We start from the raw sequence: 26,271 nt of genomic DNA, 5'->3' as shown, positions 1-26,271 counted from the left end.
AACTAATCAGTGTTTTATCTTTAAGTAAAAACGTTAATTAGTTCAGTATTTTTGTCTGGTCCTAAATTACTAAACTATTTAACGTTTTATATATATATAATTTTTTAACTTCATCTTTTAATAATGAAGAAAAAAAATTATCTAGCATAGCATTTTTATTATCGCTACAGTAAATTAGACCTCATAAGGTATCAAGTTTGATCAAAAACTCCAACACAGGATATTAAATTGCATGCTATCTGATTATTTATTGTGTTGATGAGTTTGATGGAACTCTTTCTTCGTCTTCTTCGTCAAGAATGGCAAATCTCTCAGGTGTACTGTTTCCACTGTTCCTCAGCATCTCCTTCTTCTCTCTTACTCTTATATATATATATATATATATTGCCATGTTAGTAGAATTGTCAGAAAGCTTTAAAATATATGTAGCTGATCGGAAGACTATTTGTATAAAATTTTATCAGCTAAGCAATTTATATTTAAAAATTCAATGAATAAGATTTGATAATTTTCTCAATGAATTATATATTTTTTTATATAAATAGCTAGTAGCAATTTTATAATCTACCTAGTTTCTTATTTAAATTTTGATGTGAATTAAATACGTGATTAAAAAAATTTAACTGACTTAAATAGTAGAAAAGAATAACTCGGTCTTCTTCCATTAAATTATATTGCATAAAGATAAATAAAACTTGCAGAGTATCCGATGATCTATAGATGGATAAGATAGAGAGAGAAGAGGAGAAGCATTCGGATAAAATAAGATCTAATGAGAGCTACAGTTTTCACTCAGATAATCAACTATATATTTTTTTTACCCTTTTCTATCTCAGTTGGTGTTGTAAGTTTATTATTTAATAATTTAAATTTTTAGATCAATTGATTGTGTGATATAATATCAAATAAAGCTATTATTTATCATTTGTCTACGTATAGTGGTAGATATCGATGTATATATTGTTAATCTGTTATCTAACAGCTTAAGCTTTAAATAAGTTAGTTACCTAATTCTCTTAGAAGTACTCAAGAGTTGATGACGGATGGTCTGATAAATGTAAATAAAGGGATGATAAAAATATAGATGATGAAGAGAGTAAGAGAGATAGAGAGAGAAATATTAATTTTATCAATGTTTTTATTGAAAGAGAAATACCGAAAGGTTTAGCATTTTATTAGAAAAAATGATACATATAAAATGCTGAACAGCTAGGTGTTTTATTGTTAAAAACACTAAATTACTCGTCGTCTTTAGGAAGATGTGAAACTACTCGATTTTGTTGATTAAACTGTCTAATCTATTATCTATTTTAGATATGTATATCATTACAAAGATAAAAGAAAAATTAATGTAATAATTTTGACCAAAGACTAATCAGACCTCAAATAAAAAATATATATGTAAAATAAAAATAAAAAGTTTAGAGTGTTTATAACTTTGTATTCAATTATCTCTTTTACGCAAAATATTTCATTTGTTAGATGAATATATAAACATAAATATATAAATATAAATATAGATGATGGAGAGAACAAGAGAGAAAGAAAGATTAATGTTCATAAATTTGTCATCTATTTGTTAGATGTTTGATCCTCAACCTTCTATAGAAAACCCTAACATATATATATATATATATATAATATATATATATATTATAATACAACTCCTTAGATAACTTAATATAAACTATTTAGGACTCTTTCAAAAATAATGATACTATTCACAACTACAGTACCTGACTGCACAGTAATCAATGCCACAGTGATATTCTACAGTAAATTAGAAAAAAAAGAACCAGGCCTAAAAACTATATAAAATTTAGTAGATTTTTGTAGCATATTTACACCTATATAAAAACTATTGTTATGGAAAAACTTAATTTTTTCTTCATCTTTGCTTGAAAATATAAACATTTTATAAAAATAAAAGATTATGTTAGAATATAAAATATAAAATTATTATTTTCTAATTGTTTAAGCTTTTTAAAATAGTCAAATTTTATATTCATCTTTTCTCGTTCATTCAAAATAAGGATATTTAAAATAGGTATTCATATTTATTGTTCTAAAAATAAGAATTTTATTATAGGAAAAAATAAATTTATATTCACTTGTACTATTTGATGTGATATAAAATAATATCTTTTACTTTTTCATAAAATAATAATAAATACTCTTTAATTTGATATAAAGTAAATTAGTGGTTAGCTGTTATTCTAAAATAAAAGATGGGTATTTGATAATAAAAAAAATTATTCCTGCATCTAGCACTTCTTAAACACATTATGGGTTTAAATGCATCTTAAGATCTTCAAACTCTCATCCCAAGGATAAATTAAATGAGCTTATTATAATCTCAAAATGTATTAAAGATTATTGTCCACCTCCAAATTAATAACCTTCATATGATTCTTATGTGCAGATACTTGCAAATTATTCAGGGATCTCGGGCTAAGGATGGTCAAAACCTCCATTTGCAAGAACAAGAAGGCCACCCTAAATCCAAAATAAGAGCTTTCTTCCGTCCAAACACCTTCTTCACTATTTTTCTCCTTATTTCTTCTCCTCCTCTTCATCCTTTTTTTGATAGTAACTATCAAGTCATCTTAAATGACTTGGTATAGATGATGTAGCTACGGCTAATTCTTGATCAATGTCATTGGCAAATCACGGTGGATTGCTTACGAGCTGTTGAGAGCTCAAGCCTCATCAAGCTAGAGAAGAGTCGAGCTTAGGTTAGCTTTTCTAGTTCAAATTGAGCTCGAGCTGGGCCTAGCTTACTCAACCTCGGCAGATTTACCCCTACCAGCATGTCAACTTGATATTATGAAATATATTTAATTAAAAATTCATAATGCAAAAAGATAACAACCTTTGATTAGTAGAAAATTTGTAAGTTTTAAAAAGGAAATCAGGTAAATCTCTTGCCCCTCCGCATAACGAGCCATGCCATCATCCATCACCGTTCTTTAGATTGGCTGACCCATCGCTACCGTTGATAGGGTGACGTCCTTCGTTATTCCTTATCTCAACGGCTCCACAAACCCAAGTAGCCATTTCGGATGTCAAAGTCCACGCGTCGCCTATTGCAACCAGGGGACGTTATACAGCAGGAGATCTCCACCCTACGTTTAGCGGAGCTTTCTTCTGTTGCAAGACTAAGATCACGCTTGTGACCCTCCAATGAGACATCGCCAGGTTGTACAGTTTTTTCGTTCGTCGTTTGATTGTCTACGGATTTTCTCCATCTCCGAGTGTGTGAAGCAGAAGAATCGTGTATTATTTAGGCTTTTTTGCAATTAAAAAAAAAGGCAGGTTTCCAACCGTATAAATTTCGTTCATCGAGGTTGCTGCCGATCCGATGATAATCAAGAGCACCAACCCGTACGCATCCGAGGCTGGGTAGCTTCGTAGCGCAACGAAGCTCCGAAGCTCCGAAGCTGGCGGTCTGGTGTTTCGAAAAACCGGAACGGGATCTCGAAATCCGTCTCCTCGCTTCCTTTTTCACTCCTCCGAGTCGGTGCGAGCGAGAGTTACTCTTTCTCTCTCTCCCTCCATAACGCTCGATTCCTCTTCGAAGACGATACGCACGAGTGCGATCGAGAGAATGGCGGCGAATTTGAGGTGGTTCCAAGTCGAAGTAAGTGATTTCGACTCGATTTCGTCTAGAATTTCTTGTTTTTGCTTTTGATCTCAGTTTGATCGAATCATTCGTGCTAAATTGTTGCGAGGAGAACTTGAGATCGCTAATGTAGATTACGATCTTACCGTCACGGAGGATTTCCTTTTAGTAATCGAGATATTGTCTAACGTAATGTATCTCTCTAATGTAGCGAAGAAATGATGCTGTAAGAGGTGGTAAGATCGGGCTTTGATCGAAGTTTATCGGACCAAGTATCATGGCGCAGAGTAATTGGGAAGCGGATAAGATGTGAATGCCGTGTGATTTTATAAATTTGTCACTTTTCCTAATATTGATGGATATGAGAAGCTTTCCGTATTGAGATTGAGATGTCTCTTTTCGAATTTTAGGCTCGATGTTTATATATATGACTATTTGATTAAGAGGAATCTACAAGCCACTGCGAAGGCCTTCATGACCGAAGGAAATGTTGCAGCTGATCCAGTAGGTAATAGAGTTCCTCTTTTACTATTCTGGTTTTATTTTTCTCGTTTCTTTTTCAATTTATCTGAAGCAGTGAATTGGCTCCTGAGAAAAATCTTATGAATTCTAGAAGTGACTCATTAAAGAGTCATCAGAGTAACTTTTAGAGCATAGATTGGAGAAATTTAGTTTTAGATGCCCTCTCTAATCAAGATTTAAATATCATAAAGTTTTTCTTTCTTTAAAGGACTCATGGCGTTTAAAGTTACAATATGCAGTGTCCATCGTCAGCACATCTATTTTCTTCTGTTTGTGCTTCTCCTAATTCCATCAGATGTACTCTCTGATGTTTCCGGGTTGGACTCATGGCGTTTTATTGTTTGGTATATGCTGTAGTGTTTGCATTGTTTGGTGGGTGCAGTATCTGTTGATTATGGTGTTTGGTTGGGAATTGGGACAAAATAGATAATGCAGAAGTTATTTTGATCAGATTGGCTAACCTTTTTCTAATTGAAGGATTGCCAGGTTGAGCATAATGGAGTATGCTGCTCAGCATGTATCATGCCAATTGGTTCTCAAGACGACACAGGGCTCTATTAAGGCATGCATACAAATCCTTTTTTCATTCCTTTTCGAAGAAAAGAAGGCAAAGAGTCACAGAGAGATGAAGCGTGAGAGGAGAGAGAGCTGAATAGTCCGTTTCATTTGCCATTTCATACAAGGAATTTGCTGGATTAAAAAAAAAAAAAGGAAACAAGGGATCAAGATAGAAGACGACACTATCCATCTCGAATTAGGATTTTAGGTTTGGTTTGTTTTCAATCCAATATCAAGCCAGTTGATAACTAAGTTTGAATTAGGCTTGACTTGGTTTAATTAGGTTTATTAGGTTAAGCACTGTTCATATTCTGCATTGAGTGCATTTGTTATTGATGGGAGGGAGGAAGGGATGTGTGGTTCCCATGCCATGTTGCTAGGTACCTACTGCTTTCTCACTTTAGACCTAGTACTATTAGTTACAAAGCTTCCAATAGGATTTGGATCACACAATTGACAATCCCATCTTTATATCACCAGTCTCTAAGGTAGTGGGTGAATGAACTGAAGTGCTACTCTCACAGCTGTGCCATGATACTACACTGCACAATGCATAAGCATCGCCCCATGCTTATGCAAGAACATGCCAAACACTTACGTCCATGCTTGAGTTAGACAATGCAATATTGCCTGACTAAGAATACTAAATACTCCCTCATTCATTACTCGTTCCTTTAGAAAGAAATCTTCTCATTTTGAGCCTTGGACATTAAGATAATTAAGGCAGTGATGTAACTATTAGTTTTACTTGCCAGCAATTGATGCTCCTGGGGGATTTCTTTTTGAGTGGTGGTCTGTTTTTTGGGATATATTCATTGCGAGGACGAATGAAAAGCATTCCGAGTATGCAGCAGCATATATAGAGGTAGTTTCAAGACTGTTACAAACTTACAATATCATATCCCACTTATTTCTTCTGTTCTTTTTATTGTAATTCCATATGAAGTATTTTTTAAATTTAGACACAACAAATGAAAGCAAGGGAGCACCAACAACAATTACAAATTCAGCAATTGCAACTGATACAGCAACGACAAGCTCACCTACAGCGAAATAATGGTACTCATCCTACTCTTGGAGGTCCCATAAATGCCATAAACTCTGATGGAATTATGGGGACTTCAATGGCTAGTGTTTTGGCTACCAAGATGTATGAGGAGCGGTTGAAACAACCGAATTTGATGGATTCTGAGGCATCCTCGCAGCTTCTTGATGCAAACAGGTTTGCTCTTCTCAAGTCGGCAGCAACAAATCATCCAGGGTTAAGTCTTTTTTATCAATCCTATTATCAACTCATCATAATTCTAGGATATTTTCTTAGCGCTTAATAGATTGCCCCTTTGCAACACAGGCACTTAGTCCAAGGTGTTCCAGGCAATGTGTCCACGACATTGCAGCAAATTCAGGCGCGGAATCAGCAGGCCTCTGTAATTTATTACACTACATTTTTTTATTGTTGTTTCCTGTTTTTTCTTTTTATGTTTGCATGCTAGGTTAACAAAATTAACTATTAAGTTAATTCTTTTAATTTCATAATTTCACCAGGATATTAAGAGCGAGGGTAACTTGGGTGTATCTCAAAGATCTTTGTCCATGGATCCATCATCAATATATGGGCAGGGAATTATGCAGCCAAAATCTGGATTAGCTGGTGTGGGTAAGTTAATTTCATAAATAATAAATTGGAAAAAACTTTTTACCTCTTCTACTTAAGGCGTACTTTTCCATTTCTGAATTTTGTTTTGCATTCCATGCCCCCTCATACTCGCAAGAAAAGGAAAAGAAAGAAATCTAGAATCATTCATAAAAATATCACTACCCTTGCACATAATGTTAAATGTCTTACCCATTAAATAATTCATTTATGGAAGCAATTTTATGAATATATTCAATTATTTGGCATATCTGGCATTCAAGAATATAACGTTGAAATCAAGAGTCACTTTTCTCATAAAAGCTTATCTCATGTTAATAATTCTTTGAGAGACTGAAACTTGTAATTTTGTGATTGCAACAATTAGGAAATGAAAGATGAAAGAGGCAAGTCCTCCCTTAAAAAGTTACTCCCCGCCACCCTAATTATTCTTTCATTTTTTTCCTTTTTGTTTCTGTTTCTGTTTTTTTTTTTAATTTGGCTAGGCAAGTGGTTTTTCATTCCAATTATGATTTCCTAGTTCATCTCTACTGTTCTACTACATACACTCAATCAGGTGTTGTGTTGTTACTCAGCTTTCTTTTGCTTCCTCACCATGTCTGACACTCATGTATAACAATAATAGTAATGAAATGCAACAATTTATCTAATAATGAACTAATAAGCTGTAGACCAACATGGAATTTTCTATTGACATCAGACAAAGTGAAACCAAATAATGCTGGAAAGATCCATTACTTTTTGCTGTATCAATTTTGGTGTTCTGTTAAATTCATCTCTGAATTGTCTTAATTTCGACAGGATTGAACCAAGGTGTCAGTGGTCTTCCATTGAAGGGTTGGCCATTAACTGTTAGTCTCGTACAAGCTTACTTAGTTCTTCTAGTTTGCTGATTAATCTGTCACTTACTGTGTTCAACTTCTCTGTTATCTTACAGGGAATTGATCAGCTGCGCCCAAACTTAGGCTCACAAATTCAGAGGCCATTTCTATCCACGCAATCCCAGATTCAGCTTATGTCACCACAACAGCAGCAGCAACTCTTAACACAGGCCCAAGCCCAAGGAAATCTTGTTAACTCACCTAATTTTGCAGATATGGATCCTCGAAGATTTAGAGCATTACCCCGGGGTAGCTTGAATGGCAAGGATGGTCAAGCTGCTGTAACTGATGGATCAATAGGTTCCCCAATTCAGTCAAGTTCACCAAAGGTCAGATACGATAGAGCTGAATATCTTATGAGTTATAGTTTTGTAAGCAATTACAGGGTTACATATTCATTGGTCCTTTCTTGTGAGATAATTTTGCCCCTGTTATTACAGCAGATAATAGGTTAGCAATCATCGATATTATTTTGAGTGGATTTTTTAGTTATTTAATTTCTTTATGTAATTACGTGTAGCTTCTGTAGTTCATTGCTGTCTAAACATGGCATAATTTTCTATTCCTGCCTAAAATATTGATCAATTGAATTGGGGGATAGGCCCAATGGTTATAGGAAACAAGTATTGTAAAAGTCGATTAAAGAACTTCTGGAATTCAGTATAATTGATGGTTATATTTGAACATGAAGATAGATAGGTAGATAGATAGATATGCCATAGATGCTAACAAATAAATCTTTGCGATTTCAAGTAACGTAACCTTTTAAGATTTTCACGACTTTGCTTGTTGTTGGAACTTTTGGAAGTCACAGTAGAGTATGGTTCATTATCATTGTGACCAGTAGGGACTTCATGCCGGTTGACACGAAGCTGGGTCTTAGGCTTATTTGTTGTGCAAGTATGTATCAAATACTAGTTGAAGAGTGCTACATTGTGGTGGTCAGTCCTATCTATGCTGTAGACTCTGGCAAACATATTTAAGTTTGTACTGAGTAATGACTTTGATTATTGACTTTTATTTTGCTATTTGATATCCGCTGCGTAGATTCTTCTGTTCTATCCCTGTATGAAGACTTGGGACATTTATTCTATCCAGCTCATTTATATGTATCTGAATGAATTTTCATTAAGATGTAGATAATTTCTTGTATTTAGTAAAACACAAAGTCACCAAGCATGTTGAGTATATAAATTCTCATAGATTTAGCATTTTTAAATCATGTTATTTCCTGTATAATTTAAATGGCTGGTGGCTTTCTGGATTGGATGATGACATCTTGTGGTTTTCCTAGAAATTGCAAGTCCTGTGGTTAATAAATTTTACTTCTCACATTTTATTGCAGATCCTTCAAATTTTTTTTTTAACTTAATTATGTACTTGCTTCTCTCACTTGTTTCAAATATGGTTGTAGGTTTCCCAGATGCAGCAATCTTCTGCTCAGCAACCACAGGAACAGCTGCAGCAGCAGCAGCAGCTGCAAATGCAACAGGTACATATCCCAACTTTGTTTCAGTAAAATCTGTTGAAATCAATGGTCTCCTACATTGTCTGAAACTCTTGAAACAGTTTTTCTTCGTCGATTTGTCCTTTCAAACTTATAGTTAGTTCTTATTTCTGAGAGTTGATTGTTATTATCTCAAGAACAATAGGAAAAGGAAACAACCTTCATCATCAGGAGCTGCAAACAGTACTGGTACAGGAAATACTGTTGGTCCTTCCACCAACTCTCCCCCATCAACTCCATCTACCCACACAACTGGTGAAGGAGTAGCATTGCCTGGAAACTTGCATCATGTCAACAGTATGCAAAAAAATTTAATGATCTACGGCGCAGATGGAACTGGACTTGCTTCATCTTCAAATCAACTGGTGACCCTGTTCTCTCTACCCTTTGAGCTATTTAGTGGAAGCTGCATTGGAATTGCATTATGTTCCATGTTGTCTTATGCTAGCTTTTTCTTTCTAAATACAGGACGATCTGGACCACTTTGGCGATGTTGCTTCTTTGGACGATAATGTAGAATCATTTTTATCCCAGGATGATGGAGATGCAAGAGACATTTTTGCTGCATTAAAGACAACTGCGGAGCACCTTCCCGGGCATTCAAAAGGTAACATTGGATGTAATTCTACTAATTATCTCACACAATGCCAATAAACACATATATATCTCTTCTCAGGTTTTGCCTTCAGTGAGGTTGGCTCTATTCGTACAAGTAATAGCAAAGTTGTATGCTGCCACTTCTCTTCAGATGGGAAGTTACTGGCTAGTGCTGGGCATGAAAAGAAGGTATTGTTGACAACTTTTATAACAAGAAGTTGATTAAATAGCATGATAGTGCTAGTGCTCAGCACAATGCAGCAGTAATACTTCTAGTGTGGTGCTCTAACAATCTATTTATTATTTTATATTACCAAATGTTCACTGCATATCCCGGGACGTAAAAGCTTAGTTTTGAGTTCCAACAAAACTTGAAAGAAAGGTTTATTTCTTGTGAGACATTGTGTGTAAGGTAAAGGAACATTAATGGAGGTGCTATTGGCTTCTCAACTGGGTGGATAGGTTCTCAATGTTGCAAATTTATAGATACTGTTGGTTGTGTGGTGCATGGGCTTTATCACATGAAAGTTTGTGCGGATGCTTCTTCTGAAGGTGCAGTGGTATTTCCCAATGATTTAACTGCCTGTGCCTAGTCTTCTTGGTATTTCTCCATAGAAAATATCTCCCACCGAAACTTACTTTGATCTTGCAGTATCTAATAACAAAACATTTGGTTAGCTTATCGATTTGCCTTCTATTCTTTAGGCTATCCTTTGGAACATGGACAACTTGCGAACAGAGAGCACTCCAGAAGAACATGCTGATATAATTACAGACATCCGTTTCAGGCGAAATTCAACTCAACTGGCAACATCTTCTTTTGATACAACAGTGAAATTATGGAATGCAGCAGAGGTAATAGATCTATCTCCTTTTATCTCTTTACAACTGTCCGTGGCTGTTTCATGGATCTATCCGTGGTAGTAATAGTATGTTGCAATTTTTTCTGTTTAGTCACATGCCCTCTTTTGCTTGTAATCTGTACTCTAGTATTTTATATGCAGGAATTAAACTTTTATTTTCTTCTCTGCACACAATAGAAATGTAAATTATCTTCTACAAAGTCATTGCCTAAAATACTATAACTTTTCACATTGTGTCTCAAGCTTTCCTATTTATTGTTCAGCTGTGCAAATATTTTTCCTAGAAAGAGAAATTTAGATACAGTTGCTAGAGTTCATTGTACTTATATTTTGAGGAATACCATAATATTACTAACTTACGAATCAATATTTTTTAATCTAAACTGTGCTTCTTGGGAGGGACAGTATATACAGCCTTAACTTCATTTTAAATAAGTTGTTTCCAAGACTAGTACTCATGACTTCTTGGATGAAAGGACCAAGATTTGCCATCAGATCAAGTGATGCCCTCTTAAATCATGTTATCAGCTACTTCACAATTTTGATCTTTTATAACAAATATTTTTCTTTAGTTTGAACATATCATATATATTAGTAATGCCAGATCCTTCAATACTGAACTCCTGGGAACCGTATCTGAAACTTCATGTTCCATCACTGCAAAAGTTAATGAGTTATGGACTATGTAGTGGCATGATAATTGAGAAACCATTGACAGATTAAGAGGTTACTATCTTGGCCTATCTCTGGTCGATCTCTCCAAGTTTATCTTGATAACTTCATCTATCGACCACTTTCTGTAAGCTTGCTAGGAGTGGTTCCCCTTTATCTAAAGGAACTGCTTTCTGATGTCTGATTTAATGCTATATATATATATATATATATATATATATATATATATATAGGAATGAGATATGTATTTAAAATAAAGATGACTTACCAGTATACTTTTGAGCATGCATTTTTCCTTTCAAATCTGATTGCCACTTGAAACTGTAACGATCCTTAAGATCTATGGACTGTAAATGTGGTGCACATATGCCTATTGAAATCCATGAGAGCAGTTGGTGGATAGTTTCGAACTTGATCTAAACTGCCTAAGTATCTAAAAGAAATATTGTATAAGAGTTTCCAAGTTCAAATCCCAGCAGTATCGGTGTCCAGACACCATTAAGTCCTCACTTCTCTTTTTTAAAAAGAAATAGCTCACTGGATTTAGGAACATGTTTAAAATGGCCTAATTTGCATAATAATACATTGGTGGGATGCATAAATCTGCAATTTCAGGATACACAGAAATTTGTTTCATGAGTCTGTCTTGATCAATGTCATTCCATGTTATGAGGAACCCCTGAAAGTAACCATCTTTTTGGACTGATGATTGTGATTTTTCCATGAATAATTTTTTTTTAAATTTTAAATGAGCACAAATGAATTGAAAATTTGGGGGAGGTATGTGCCATATGGCGGGGCAGATCTGTCAAATGGTGTGCAAATTTTGTTTTGTTAAAACCTATAAGAATCTTTTTCCATGATGAGAATCAAGTATAGGATCTACGGTTTCATGCTAGTCAGTTCCTACTGGAATTAACATCTCTCTCTCTCTCTCTCTCTCTCACGCGCGCACGCGCACAGGCACGCATACTCTTTTTCTTTCTTGCACGTACAGGTATGCTTGTAAGTATGTAAGCTTGTGCAGAAATGCATGTGCATTTGCACACAAATGTTTTAGACTTGTAGACTTTGTATCCTCAGAGGTTGTATGAGACAGTTTATATCTTAGCCTTCAGACCTATTTCTGAACTAATTTTTGGACATTGTGCATTCCGGCCATACTACTGAGATGTTTATTGGACAAATATCCGACTTGTTTTGCAGCCTGCCTACTGTTTGCACACGTTTACTGGACATAGCTCCCATGTTACTTCACTTGATTTTCATCCAAAGAAGACAGATCTTTTCTGTTCTTGTGATAGCAATGGTGAAATTCGGTTTTGGAGTGTAAGCCAGTTTTCATGTTCACATGTTTCCAAGGTTAGTTTGAGTTGATTAGTATTCTCAATTTTGTGGCATTTGAGATGTGTTTGTATACTCGATACTTGACTATCATAATAACAGGGTGGTACAGCACAAGTTAGGTTTCAACCCAACATTGGACAGCTTCTGGCAGCAGCAGCAGAAAATGTGGTGTCCATCTTTGATGTTGATGCAGACAGGAAAAAACATACGTTACAGGTTCTTATAGTAAAACATAAATAATGTTTGTGATAATATCTTAATAGAAAAGATTCACTTGCCAAATTTTTTTCATCAGATAAACCCACATTTTTTTAATAACCTTTAATTGTTCTAAATATCCATTTATCTTTGTTTGCAGGGTCACACCATGGAAATACAGTCTATTTGCTGGGACAACAGTGGGGAGTACCTGGCATCTGTTAGCCAGGATTTGGTTAAGGTCTGGTCATTATCAACAGGAGAGTGCATCCATGAACTAAGATCTAGTGGGAACAAGTTCCATTCGTGTGTCTTTCATCCAAACTATACGAGTCTCTTGGTTATTGGAGGTTATCAGGTAATCTTGACTTCTTCATTTGTAGGTCCCAAGATAGGTTCATAAAGCATTTTTAATGTTTTGAATTCAAGATGACCTATCTATCAAATATTTCATTGTCCTTTGCATTCTGTCATTCTCCTCCCTTTGCATTCTGTCATTCTTCTCTCTTTGAAACCTGGTCCTTTTTTCCTATCATTTTTTCTAATCGTTTGATGAGATTCAAACTGCTTTGATACCAAATTGATATGATCTCAATAGCTTAGATACCACTAATGAAGTGACTCGATGAAGGATCACAACCAAATTGGCCTTAAGACAACAATTAGGATTTCTTTGGTTGTTGTTTGAATTCGGTGCGCATTGGCTTGGCGGGTGGACGGGCTCAGGCTGGCGCTCAAGCTGGTCTCAACTTTGAAGGTGGTGCACACGAGAATTGTGCGGTGTAGACAGAAGCAGTGCTGAGATGCTAGATTTGCTGATTTGGCTTACGGTTGCATACAAGGCCTTAAGTGGCGCGTCTAGGAATTGAGGGAGGCTAATTGGTGATAGTTGGACTAAAGGTAGGGCTATAGAAGGGCTTAGCTAGGTGATATGAAGATATAGAGTTTGGATAATATAGATGGATAGCTAGGATTAATGCAAATGATGGTGAAAGATGACTAGGGTCAAAGGAATGATGTGACCAGAGATGGAGGCTGGTCTGGTCGTAGGGTGGAGCTGGAGGTGGTAGGATGGCCGAGTAGGGTTGTAGAGGTGGCTTACCAAGAGATGGTGGTGGTAGCTTACAGATTAGATAGGTGGCCAACAAGTATGATTGACTGATAGCGGTGGTGGTAGTGGGTATGGACGAGAACTCTATAGGAGATAAAGATAGATAATGCAAAGAGAGACGTTGAGGGAGAAGTTTGAGACAAAAAGAGACAATTAGGGAAAAGAGATAAAGAGTAATTTATCTTATCTAATCTGTCTTTCGTACCTCTCTTGGATTGGATCACAATTCCTCCATCAATAGAATTCAAACTTGAATAAAGCCTAAATACCAAAAATGTAGATCACAATGTTATCGAATCAATCTCTCTGGTCTCATATGAATACTTGCTAATTATTTTCCCAAAACTGCATATTTTGTATTTCCGGCAATAAGACTCAAGCTAATTCAGGTGGTTGAACCGACCCATGCATAGGTCCACTCACGTAAATCTACCGTCTGGTAGAAACCAATCCCGCTTGTCCATCATGGCTGTAGGTTTAAGGGATGCCCCTCACATTTGCAGCTATCCATGGTGATTTCCAAGCTAGTTGTAGCTCCTGAAGCTTCTCCTTTATTACCATTGACCGTGTTGAAGACGTTCTCATAAGAAAATGTGTACGAGTTGCCTATATCATGGTTGGATGTTGTAGTCAGGTCCTACAATGAGAATGTAACTTGGGACCTATGGGTTTTGGGCCTTAAGTGAAGGAAGTAAGTGAACTCGGCTAGACAAGGCTAAGGGTAAGTAAAAAATAAGGCTTGTGCGCGCACGAACTTAGTGAGTGCATGCAACTAGAGATATCAAGCTAGAGTTGAATCATACTAAGATAAGGGTATACCCGATCTAGGGCTCTTTGATATCAATTGTTGCAACCCAATGCAAGGGTGCTCTCTTCCAAGCTAGGTCGGCCAAAAAGGGTGCTTGGATTTGGACTGGACATGGTGTGCATCGAATTTGGCAGGTACACACTGGCTAGGCTAACCTAGTGTTGCAGGTGGCTGGCTGTAATAAGGGCAACCCTAGGATGGATCGTAAAAGAGCTCGACTTAGAGAAGATGGCAAGCAAGGCTCGGATGTGGCCGGTGCTCTCGAGACTAAAAGGTTTGGGTGCAAAGGTGCATATAGCAGATGTCGCATGGGTGGACTCAATTCTAGAAAGGACTAGAGCACCACTCAACTAAAGGGAGATGATAGGCAAAGCGTGGACACCACTAGTGAACTCGGTAGGCTATATATGCGCTCAGTTGGACTTAGATGATCTCATGGGGTGGGCAACTCATGGAGGATGCTAGGATTTGGCCTGGCAAAGCCCTAATACAGGAAGAGATTGGAGAAAGGTGTTCATGGCTTAGACCAAACTGCAAACCAAGATGGGTTCAAAGTCTGGTCTAGGGCGTGCACACAAGTTGATCAGAAGTGGGTGATTCCAGATCTGAATGTTGGCCTTTGGGAGTAGTGAGGATCCTAGTAAGGGTTGGACTAGGGCTCGGCTCGGGTCTGAGCTTTGGTGTGTCTTGGCTTGAAGGTGGTGTCCCTAGCAAGGGGTGGGCCAACCTAGAAATAGAAAGGCCTCAGAGAAGTCGAACCAAGGCTCGGCCTAGTTATGCTAGCAGGCTAAGGTCAAATGTTGCTATGAACCCTCAGGTTTGGTCTGGACACATGTACATGCTAATCGACTGAGCTTTAGGCTGGTCAATTGAGACTTTGGCGTATTTCGTGGTGTGGGTTGCGCATCCAAAAAAGTTAGGTGGTTGATCAGAATGGGAAGAAGCCTAGGAATGATTAGATTGTGGATCAGCCTAAGTGTGGCCTTGGTTAAATCGACTGATTTAACTAACTGGTGGGCATGCACATGAGCTAAGTGGAAGTTACTCGATAAGAGAAGATGGTAGCCTGCAGATGCATATAGGTGGCTAACAACTATGATTGGTCGACAGTCCCCAGCAGGTAGAGACAGGGCTAAGGTAAAGAGATGTACAGAGAGAAGCTAGAGACAAAAAGAGATAGTTAAGGCAAAGAGATATAGGGAGATAGAAGAAAAGATTTAAATATTCAATGCATGTCTAATATATAAGCTATAAGATCCTATTTATAAGAAATACGATAAAGAGTCCCAAGCTAACTATAAACACGTAAGAAATAAACTAATAAGCTAATCTAACTAGTCTTTCATATATTTCTCAGATTAGATCACAGTTCTACCCTAGATAGAGATCGAATATGAACAAAGTCTAGATATTTACTGATTATTTTTCTAGAACTACACATACTATAAGTTCCTACATTTTAGGAACTCAGGCTAATTCGGACTTGGACTCAATTCAAAATTGTCCCGTTTATGTGTGAGTTCCTACAATTAAGAGACTTGGGCTAATTCAGATTTGGACTTAATTCAGACTTGGATTGTATTATCATTGACTTTCATGTTGAATATTAGTAACTTCAGAAGGCTACAATTATTTTCTAGAAGATGGAAATCTTATATGTGCTATACTGTTACTCTTGTTGCTTTGCTCCATCTTCTGCTCAAGATGAGTAAATAATGCTGATATACAGCTCAAGCATCGAATGTGGAATTTAAGTTAATCCTATCGAAGAACTTGGATACTGAGCCATAATGTTTTAAAAGATAACTTATTTTCCTTTTCTCTCTCATTTTCATGTTTTGTTGAGTACTGATTCAAAGGGTCAAATTTGGTATAAAAATATATTAGATTAACTTTATATGAACTGATTTGGACCCATATTTTACAATTGTTAGCTAAAATTTCAGAAAAATTAGAATTATTAATTTTCCCCAAAATATTTCACTAAAAAATATGATATTCTTTTAAATAAAAAAAATTAGGAAAACTATAAAGCTAAAATAAAAATGGTAAATTATATTAATGAATGTGTTCAATCATATTATATGTTGAATTATTTTCTACTTGACTATTATTATATATCAAATAAAATAGGTCATTTACAATATTATTTAGAAATAATTCTACTTAGACTTTCTAAACTAATACCATTTTCTGCATATACTCTCTGAATTTTTTTTTGTCACATATATTCCCTGATCTAAAATGCTTCTTAATTTAGAGGTCTATATAGTTATTTTTTTTAGTTTATATATAAATATTTTTCTTAGTTTAGGGGATATATGTTGGCAATAAAAAAGTTCAGAGAGTACATGTGTAAACCAGTAATAATTTAGAGGGTCTAAGTAAAATAATTCATATTATTTAAGAATGAAAGACTTTAGTGTAGAATTTAATTCATATCTTTAAGTCAAAAACATGTATAAAGACCGGAAAATATATACCAGTGACATGCCTATAGGTTGTCAGCATGACAATCCTTGCTTGTGTGCCATTGGATTCATCTGTCATGACGGATCTACTTTAGAATTCATATGCTCATTATTTCTTGACGTTTCATCGTTGCAGTCTTTGGAGCTATGGAACATGGTTGAGAACCAAAGGATCACAGTTCAGGCACACGATGGTTTGATTGCAGCATTGGCACAATCACCGGTCACAGGAATGGTGGCCTCCGCTAGCCATGACAAGTCTGTTAAATTATGGAAATAACCTTTAATCTGTTATTAGAATCCTGGGAATGCTGCAGTGGAGGCAATCTGTAACAAAGCTATACAAAGGGAAGGCATCCATTGCGTATTATCTGGTGTGTTTAAAACCAATAAAAAAGAAGTTTTGTGTTAGCAGTGGGGGATTGTGATAACTGTACTTAACTTTCACGGGATGGTATTGCTTTATTGTAATCTAGGGGCTGAAATCAGATGCCAGTTTCTTTTTTACAGTTTATATTTTTGTCAATTACAACATAAATCACTGTTAATTGGAACTCTCCTTGGTTTTTTGTTGTGAAAATAGTTTCAATTGGAACTCGCTGCTGTTTTTTTTATCTTGATGTAAGGAGTCTTTTCATGTGGACCATAATTGGCGATCGCATTAAATCGTTTAGTTGGTAACAAGAATCACTAGCAGGACTTTGGTATCATCGTAAATTGTTTTGTGGAGGAAGAGGAGTTTGGAAAGCAGTAACAACTCACAACCAGGAATCAGATGGCAAATGTTTGCAGCTTTAAAAATTACACCTAAAAATCAAATGGTTACAGGTATTCCTTCCACTTGTATCGTTTTTTCCCTCGCTTGATTGCACACATAGTTCGCATATATGGTACAAACTAATGTTTATTATTATAAATTTTAAAAATTAATATAATTAAATTGTCCGCAATTTAATATACTAATTACAAATGGGAAACGAAAAAAGAGAGAGAAAAGAACATGAAGGCGAGATCAATGCACCATTTCATTCTACAACACGAGTAAGTAAAAACTTGAAAAAGAAGTCCAATTCTCTCTTTCCTCTCTCCTCATTTCGTAACGGGTCTTGGATCACCCCAGTGGAGATCCCGATCCGCCTCGCGTCGGCGCGGGAGGACTCACATTCTGAAGCCACCGAGCCAGCTGCGTGGGGTTGACCACGCCAGGTATGTGGGCCCCGCCGCCCCTTAAAAGATACGCCACGTCCGCGTACGGTAGCGGCTCCTTCACCGAACCGGCCTTAACCGCCGGCCGGGACCGGTCCAACGGCCGACCGAGGAGAGTCCCACAAGTGAGGAACTCGTGGGCCAGGTAACCGGCTAGGAGCCGGTTCCCGCAGTCAGTAGCCGGTGACGCCGCGCCTGAGCCGTCCCCATTCTTCCGCTTCCTAGTCCCCGTCACGCGAGCCCCACTCATCTCCCGCCACGTCGACGCAGAATAGGGAAAGAAAACAGTAAATAGCTCCAAGGGGGAAGGGGTAAAGTAGGAAATGAGAAATACAAAGTCGTGGGATCGGGTGTTTGGGGTTCCAGTTCGATCGCCGTAATCCTGAGACCCGTCCGACGGTTGTTGTATGTACGGAATCCCCCCGCTGGGAATCCGGCAGAGCAATTGGGATGTATATGACAACGATTAATAGAAGGAAGAGTTGGAGAGATCAATAGAGAGAGAGAGAGAGAGAGGCAGGAATTGTGAGAAGTAGATGGCATATATAGACGCGGGGAGAGAGTCAAATGACCAAACTAACCTTTCAATTTATATTTCATTTTTATAAGCCCAAACAATAAGATTAATACTAAAATTTGTCGATAATTTTTTTTATTATATTTCATTCTCACTAATTTCTATGTGATTAATTATTAAATATTTAAAATAATGTCCTACTAATAATAGAAGTGGAAATTAAAAGTGCTATCATATAATTAGTAATCATAAGATTAAAACATGATTACACATCTCATTATTGTCGGTGATGCTTGCATCTCTACCTTCCATGATTAAGAGTTAGAAAACATCTACCCTTTAATTCTTATATAAGTAGGGTTTAATTGGATTTAAAAGAATTTTAGCGGACCCCACATAAATAGTTAGGTGGATCCGAATATAGCCGACTTCAAAAAAATCTTAGGTTGGACTTCGTTCCTGTAAAATTAGGTCTCGTCCACGTGCCGGTAGCTAACTAATTAGAAATGATTATTAACTTAATAAGATAAAATAAAATAAATGATAATGCTCGTCGAATTTTAATCCATGATTTTTCTAGCCTTTTCTTATGTTTTTATATATATAATGTTTCGAACCTTTTTTAGTGTCCTTATAAATAAATATTAGGGTTTTAATTACACTTAATTCGCATCAACTATTACTATATAAAATTCTTAGTTCAGAGTGTCCATATAAATATTTTATTTTTATTAGTTAGAGAGTCTATATGAATATTTTTATGTGGATAATAAAAATATTTAAAGAATGTAAGTAGAAAATTATGATAGGTCAGAGAGGCTAAGTATGATTATCTTTAAATATTATTACTATATGTATTGTATGTTTATCCTAATTAGTTTTCTTGTTATATTTCTATGTAATACTTTCTAGAGTCGATTATTATTATTTTTTACTTAAAGATTCGGAACCGTCTTTTTCCTCAATTTAGAAGGTCTATATGGATATTAAAAAAAAAATTCAGAATACGTATGTTAAAAGCAGTGATAGTTCAAAAGAGCTAAGTACGATCATCTCTATTTTTATACAAATACTATTGCTGGCGAGGAGGAATCAAAACTATAGGTCGGGGTAATATATATTATAGATTCCATCATTGTGGCTCTGTGTTAAAAAGGGTAGTTTAGTCATTTCAAATTATAGATTCCATAATTGTGGCTGTGTTAAAAAGGGTAGTTTAGTCATTTTAGATCCCATCATTGTGGCTGTGTTAAAAAGGGTAGTTTAGTCATTTCAAATTATAGATATTGGAAGAGAGAAGAAAAAAAACTAGTGTAACAAGATAAGGTGGAGGGGGGAAAAGGTGAAAGCTACATGCATTTGAGAATGGAGCCGTTGAGTGTAATACTTTGACTAATTGCAGGGTTAAATGGGTAAATTAAATAAGAGGGTGGTGACGACCGGTTACGAGAGAGCCACGTGTCCACGGTAAAATTTGGATTGCTAGTTATGTGACGGTGCTAATATTCCGATTTTTATTCATAACTTGGATAAAGTTATTCTTGCCACGTCACACTACCTTATCGCCGTATGTGTATAAAATTAGAGGAGCCCTAGCTTTTAGGTTCAATTTGGTCATTGCCTTCTCACATGATATTGAAATAAGAAGAAGATTTTTCTTAACTATTGTAATTAATTTGGTCAAAATTTAAACACTTATAGTGCTCTTAAGTTTTCATTTATAACACTTAACCCTCTTGTAATTTTGACCTTCATATAATTAATTAGTTCTGTATAGAAGAATCTAAATGCCCTTTCTAGTTTCACTAATATATGAGTTTTACTTCTTTTGCATAAATCTTATTTATTCTCTAATTTATAGGAATTACAAACATCTCAAAGAAAGAGAGAGAAAAAATAAAGGCGCAAATATAGAAATGTGTTAGTCCGAGAGAAAATCTCTCACTATAATTTTTAGATTAAAAAATTAATTGTAATATAAAAGAAAATTAAGTTTATGTACGAGGCATGTGCTAGGCCTTACCCTTCCGGACCTCTCACTCTTTGCTTGTTTTAATTTTTTCGTTTCTTCTCCGGCAGCCACCATATTTTTCCTTTTTTTTTTCTTTTCATGTCTTTAAAGCATTGAAGCTAACAGATGTCATTTGATCCATCCAGGAGTCTCCTCCCCCTCTGTCCATTTACTAGTATTCTAATTGTTCATAATGTTGTTTACTCATTTCTTTTATTTCCGCCATTGTCAACTAAATTTGTCGGCTAGTGATCTTGTGTCTTCTTCTCATTGGCTCAAAAAACTTCTCCTTTTGATGTTCTCACGCCACAGGGAACCTTCATGGGTGCTCTAGGCTTTCAGTGGAGTCCACCTCATAGCCTCTCGTCAGTGGCTTCTCAATATACTTCCAGTCATCGTCATTGACTTTGATTACTACTTTATAGTCTATCAAATTTGTTATCTCATGTATATTCTTTAGGCATTTTTTGATGAAGCTGTTGTAGCCTAGTTGTTAGTTTTGGCATTCTCTATGGTTGTTGATCATGGAGGGGGTGTCTCACCGTCGGCCACACCAGCCGACTTCTTGCCTCGTATAATATTCCCCATCCCTTTGCATGTATGTTGGTGTGTTTGACCTTGACAGTCTATGGTAGTGGTCACCGATAGCCACCTCCATCTTCTCCCCTACTTTGTCTGCCTGAGGGATTGAGAGATTAAGGAGGGTGTTTAGGGTTGCATGAGCCTTAGAGCTTATAGCATCCCAGCCTTGGGCCCAATCCAATTTCTTTTGGATTGGAGTCGGTTAGGCTACATGCACCTTAGTCTAAGTTAGACTTAATTTGGGCCAAGGTTACAGCCTTGCCTAAGTTATTTGTGGGTTAAGCTGCGACTCAACCCACATTATAGCGTAGGTTAGGTTTGGGTTGGGCCTTGGGCCTTGGGCGTTAGGCCTAGCCTATTGTTTTGGGCTCGGATTGGCTAAAGTGAGTTTGGTTGATTTCTATTTTTTTACTTTATTTTATTTTTAGTCATTTTATCTAGTTTTAATTATGTCAACTTGAGTTATTAAATATTAGTTCTTTTGTAATAATAATTATAAGTCATCAATCGGTATTTTGTTTCCATGAAATGGATACCTCAATTAACTATTTAGTACATTTCTATTGAATCTTAAAAGTGCATATTTGCTTTCAGCTTACTTTGGTGAGATATTTTTCAAATTAATAGATAATTTCGAGTTTGTGAAGGAGCGTAAGATGTTTTATTACCGCTTAGTTATTTGTCTATTCATGTAAATTAAATTATATGGTTGTAGCCTCTACATGTGTTACTATAGCTTATATATATAATTGTAGTTTGTGCTATTTGAGTTAATTTGTTTTGTTTGAGATATTTATAAAATTTTATTTTTTGCCCGGTAAATTATGTATAAATATTGACTAACAAGTTACGTGCAGATAAGAGACTTGTGTATTTAGTAGCAGGTGTTTTACGAATGATACATTGACAAAAAGTTTAGGGGAGCACTTTGAATTTTGGCCAAATTATAATAATTTTTCCTAGAAAAACATGGTAATTCGCAAGACATTCACTTCATGGTACATTATTTGTTAACATATGAAATATGTAAAGAAGAATATACAAAGAAATTAAGTGAAATTAATAATTAGTAAGACTACATATAGTATGGTGAGTATATTTAGCATTCATATCACCAGTATCCTGGAAGGGATACAGTAAATCAATGATGATATCAAAAAAAGAAAAAAAAAATGATCTGAGGATAGCCATACAGATTTGCTCCAGCATCTATAATATGGGACTATAAAATTGGATGAATTAATGCAAGAAGTATCACCATACGTCTTTGCAACGATCGATGGCTCTCACTATCAAGCCTTCCGTTTTGGTTCTCATCTCCATTGCACTTCTGCTCTCAATTTCTCAAGCAGGTAAATAACCTTTTCTCTTTTACTATCTTTCTCTCCATCCAACCATAGAGAGCAGTAGTGTGACAAATCCTTTTCTCTTTCTTTCTTTCTGTGTGCAGACATGAAGACCCAACACACTCACTGTGAGACATTGCCACACTGCACCAACGATAGCTGCACGAGGTTATGTTTTGAGGAAGGGATTCCTGTCAAAGGTTTCTGCAACTACAGCGGGGGGGAGTATCTCGACTGCTGCTGCCGCCTTCTTTAGATGATTTATTTACATACTCATGCATGCATGCATGCATGCTCGTGCTAGCTAGATGTTTAGCTTAAACTTTCGTCTCACAATTGTATCAAGGAAGCTAATGATCCTAATCGTTTAATAAAAGTGGGAGATCAAGCATTTACCCCCCCCCCCCCCTCACTCTCATGCTAAACTTTTGGGATTTTTATTTCACACCTTACATTTTGTGGTTAACTAGCACTACTGTTGTTGTTGATGAGAGTAACGAGAATTTATGTCGTAGTTAAATGGATGTGGATTGTGAGAATACTCATATAATATGAGTTCTTTTAATCATCTAAGTTTAAATTCCATTGTTTACACTTGAGACTTCTCATATTCTATTACGCAATATATTAACAATTTTACGTGATACACTTGTAACTTGATCTAATTTTAGCGTTGATCAAATCTTATTCAATTTAAACTCTAATAAAAGTTTTATTCAATTTAAGCTTAAATCAAACTTGATCACACTGGCTTGAGTCTATAATAATCTTTTTAGGTAACTTAACCGTGTCCTAATTAAAACAATGTCATTGAAACTTGAATCGAAAAACACTCATACAGTAAGAGTCCTTTTGACCATCCAAGCACTCTTCTGCATCCCATCCTAATTCTTTTTTAATACCCTCAATTAAATATGCATTCATTAGAGATTATTTGACTGTATCGATCTGCCAAATGCCATAGCCTGTGAGAAAAAAACACGCCAGGTGCGACAAATAATTAAGGAATTATGTCATTATAGATTCATAGAAATCCGAAACAATAACAAGCAATTAAGGTCAAGGCAATCACACAGAATAAATACTCAAATAGAAGGAAATCTTCTATAGTTATCAAGAATCAACCTGGCAAATAAGAAGATAGTATAGTGCTAAACTAAGCTACATTTTGAAGAAAGAAAGGATCTATTTATTGTTGTATACTTACTAGGATTTGATCTGATCTGATCTGATCTTTTTGGGAGCCCATAAAGCAATACAAGTTCGTGCAAAATGGCTCATCTCCTAAGAAGCCTCAAGCCCATTCTTTTCATTGCATTCCTTCTCATTGCCTCTTTCTTTTCATCTTCTCAAGCAGGTATTCTCTATCCCTTGGACGCCCTCTTTTATATTGTTAGAATAGAAGTGATAAAAAAAGAATAATTTTTTTGATAGCTTAAGCTTTTAGACTAATTGGTGAATTAACATAGAATCAAGGCAAAGCAGGAAGTCTTTAACCAAGTAAAAGAAAGAGCATTCTTCTTATGCTTTTATAATCATTAACATCCCTTGATACCAAAGAAAATACGATTGAATTGAATATATATGTTTTTTCTAGCAAATAAGAGACTATATAATTTTCTCTTTTTTATATATATATATATATGTTTGCGAAGTGCATTTGGATGGTGATGACTGCTGCTGCCCTCTCTCATGACTTCACTCATCGATTGATACATATATAACTTTTGAGGCCTCTATTTCGATCTTATTCTAACAATTTTGATGACCCACTTTTAAATCTTCTTGTTACATCTTGTATCAGTAATATTATTAGTAATAAAGATAGCCTCTCTCTCTCTCTCTCTCTCTCTCTCTCTCTATATATATATATAAATATAAGTTAAGCAAATATATAGGTGTTGTACAGAAGAGAATAACTCGTGAATTAATTGAGAATAGAATGGATTGGATCCACATATAATCATATTTGTCGGCTAATTAATTATCACCTTCTAGACTGGCAGAAAATAACTATTTGTCGAATTAATACCCCCTAGTGGTTGAGTTGGATTCATCTTGATATCATATTTTTGTTTCCTAAAATTCACATGTAATACTAGTTCATATATTCACGGCTTCGATCACACTAAAAAATAAAAACGATGAACACATGAGGCACAGAATTTAATCGAGTAGGATCAAATTCTGGACCTATTCGCACCGAAATCCCTTAATGAAATCCATAATGCTCTGGAGAACCAACTTCTTGCCTAACATAAAGAGAACAGGTAAAAATTGGTTGGCAATTAAATGAAAGACATCCAATTGGACACAATCAGGTACGAAATAGTTAACATTTAACTAGACAAATTGCAGCAAAGTGGGTCAGTGATTTTATCTTGGTATCACCAAAACTCTGACCCAAGTTTGCTCTTTTAAATCCTAAATTTTACTTGGAAGTACAACTCCATATTTATGATTCAGGTTGTAGAAAACAAGGGCCCTCTACTGAGGGAGTTTCTAGTCTTGCCTCTTAATTTCCAATGGTGTGATCCTTATGGAAGGTAAGTTTATTCCTGATTACTGTATATTTAATCTTCTAGCTAGTCCCTTCAAAACGTAACAATGTTGTTGATGACTAAAATCAGAGTGTAATATATGAAAAGATGGTAGATTTTATTAAAGTTTTATTTACTTAATGAGTGACCCGATTAACAAATACTCTTTTGTGTGGATTGGTTCAATTATATGTCATTAATTATGGTCCATAAGTAGTGATGCAACTACATTTGGATTAAACTATATCTGGACCATGGCAAACCCTAGGTAATTAATTGATCTTACTTACCAGTTTGCATTCGCCCTTCATCAACTAATTACTTAGATTAGTTAGGCATGTAATATTCCAGCATGCAACTTCATTGTGTGCATGTGATGCCCACATGGTTGTCAACATGGGCCATGCAATAGTATTACCAACCACACCATTATCATCATTGATGAGCCTCATCATCTATCAATCATAACATGCATGCATGCATGCCGAGTTCATGTGTTCAAGCACGTCCACTGTATGGGTTAACAGTAATCCGAAGACTTCACAGGTATCATTTTTATGAAGTTACGTTAACTTAACTTACTGGTTACTCTAAAAATTTAAACCGTTAGAGAATTAATGGTGGTTTTTATGATGAGATTAAAAAGTTGATATAATTTAAATAGGTAAAGTTTTATATTTTTAAGTAAAGATGAGCAGGATTTTAACGTATGACCTCTGACTCTGATACTATATTAACTCACTAATTATTCTAAAAGCATAAGCTATTAGAGAATAATTAGTAGACTCTCCTGCGACAAAATGCTAAGGCATGCATGGTAGCATGCATTTACATCATCAGAACATAGTGGGCATGCATGAGGTGAGGTCCATGCATGATGCATGCGGTCCAGTGGGTCTATGGTAGTAGTTGAGGTCCACGTAATATTTATGTCGATGGGTCAAGTTGCATGGAAATTCTGTACCCATGTCATCCACTGTTAAACTTTATTAAATTTAAATTTCTACACCCTTTCAAAACTTCCTGGTTTTAATTTGCATAAATAGTCTTTTGATCAGGGTGTAATTCTTGATAACTATATGTTAAAATAGGAATCATTTAATAGATGAAAGGATAAAAATGCCCTTAATTGAGAGTATCCATAAAGGAATAAGGATTTGGGAGGTATATGCGAGAAGGGTATACCTACAAATTAAAGAGTTTAGGTGTTCATGCAACTATACAAGTACTTGTATAAATGGAATAAAGAGAAGTGATA

At 35.7% G+C, this 26,271-nt stretch overlaps 2 protein-coding genes across 6 annotated transcripts; one reads left to right on the top strand and one right to left on the bottom strand.

Moving 5' to 3' along the window:
- Nucleotides 1-3,481: 3,481 nt before the first annotated feature.
- LOC140771409 (transcriptional corepressor LEUNIG_HOMOLOG-like) lies at nucleotides 3,482-17,420 on the top strand. Of its 5 annotated transcripts, none has more exons than XM_073112943.1 (18): nucleotides 3,482-3,640; nucleotides 3,834-3,931; nucleotides 4,033-4,130; nucleotides 5,458-5,567; nucleotides 5,665-5,924; nucleotides 6,054-6,129; nucleotides 6,248-6,359; nucleotides 7,158-7,207; nucleotides 7,294-7,566; nucleotides 8,652-8,729; nucleotides 8,882-9,109; nucleotides 9,213-9,351; nucleotides 9,421-9,530; nucleotides 10,047-10,196; nucleotides 12,083-12,238; nucleotides 12,323-12,439; nucleotides 12,582-12,779; nucleotides 16,948-17,420. In XM_073112943.1, exons 2-18 carry the CDS (start codon nucleotides 3,900-3,902, stop codon nucleotides 17,089-17,091), a joined length of 2,331 nt encoding a protein of 776 aa, XP_072969044.1. In that variant the 5' UTR covers nucleotides 3,482-3,640; nucleotides 3,834-3,899; the 3' UTR covers nucleotides 17,092-17,420. The 5 variants fall into 5 exon arrangements, with proteins under 5 accessions (XP_072969044.1, XP_072969042.1, XP_072969043.1 ...); XM_073112941.1 differs by having other exon boundaries at nucleotides 5,665-5,963; nucleotides 16,948-17,419; XM_073112942.1 differs by having other exon boundaries at nucleotides 3,484-3,640; nucleotides 3,839-3,931; nucleotides 5,665-5,963; nucleotides 16,948-17,419.
- Nucleotides 17,421-17,823: 403 nt separating this feature from the next.
- On the bottom strand, nucleotides 17,824-18,267 carry LOC140770622 (uncharacterized). The gene is made up of 2 exons (XM_073111876.1): nucleotides 17,974-18,267; nucleotides 17,824-17,841 (listed from the first exon to the last, which is right to left on the bottom strand). Exons 1-2 carry the CDS (start codon nucleotides 18,265-18,267, stop codon nucleotides 17,824-17,826), a joined length of 312 nt encoding a protein of 103 aa, XP_072967977.1.
- Nucleotides 18,268-26,271: the final 8,004 nt, after the last annotated feature.

This window comes from Typha angustifolia, chromosome 11, assembly GCF_048772165.1.
Source record: "Typha angustifolia cultivar Huaian chromosome 11, ASM4877216v1, whole genome shotgun sequence".
Classification (NCBI taxonomy): domain Eukaryota; kingdom Viridiplantae; phylum Streptophyta; class Magnoliopsida; order Poales; family Typhaceae; genus Typha; species Typha angustifolia.
Note: the sequence above shows the minus strand (reverse complement) of the source record. Positions and strands in the feature narration are given on the sequence as shown.

Excerpts from the sequence above, each read along its gene's own strand:
- LOC140770622 (XM_073111876.1), bottom strand. The coding sequence starts at position 18,267 with ATGAGTGGGGCTCGCGTGACGGGGACTAGGAAGCGGAAGAATGGGGAC.
- LOC140771409 (XM_073112941.1), top strand. The coding sequence starts at position 3,900 with ATGGCGCAGAGTAATTGGGAAGCGGATAAGAT. Across the intron at positions 7,208-7,293 it reads TGAAGGGTTGGCCATTAACT|GGAATTGATCAGCTGCGCCC; the intron begins GTTAGTCTCGTA and ends GTTATCTTACAG. Across the intron at positions 8,730-8,881 it reads AGCAGCTGCAAATGCAACAG|AACAATAGGAAAAGGAAACA; the intron begins GTACATATCCCA and ends TATTATCTCAAG.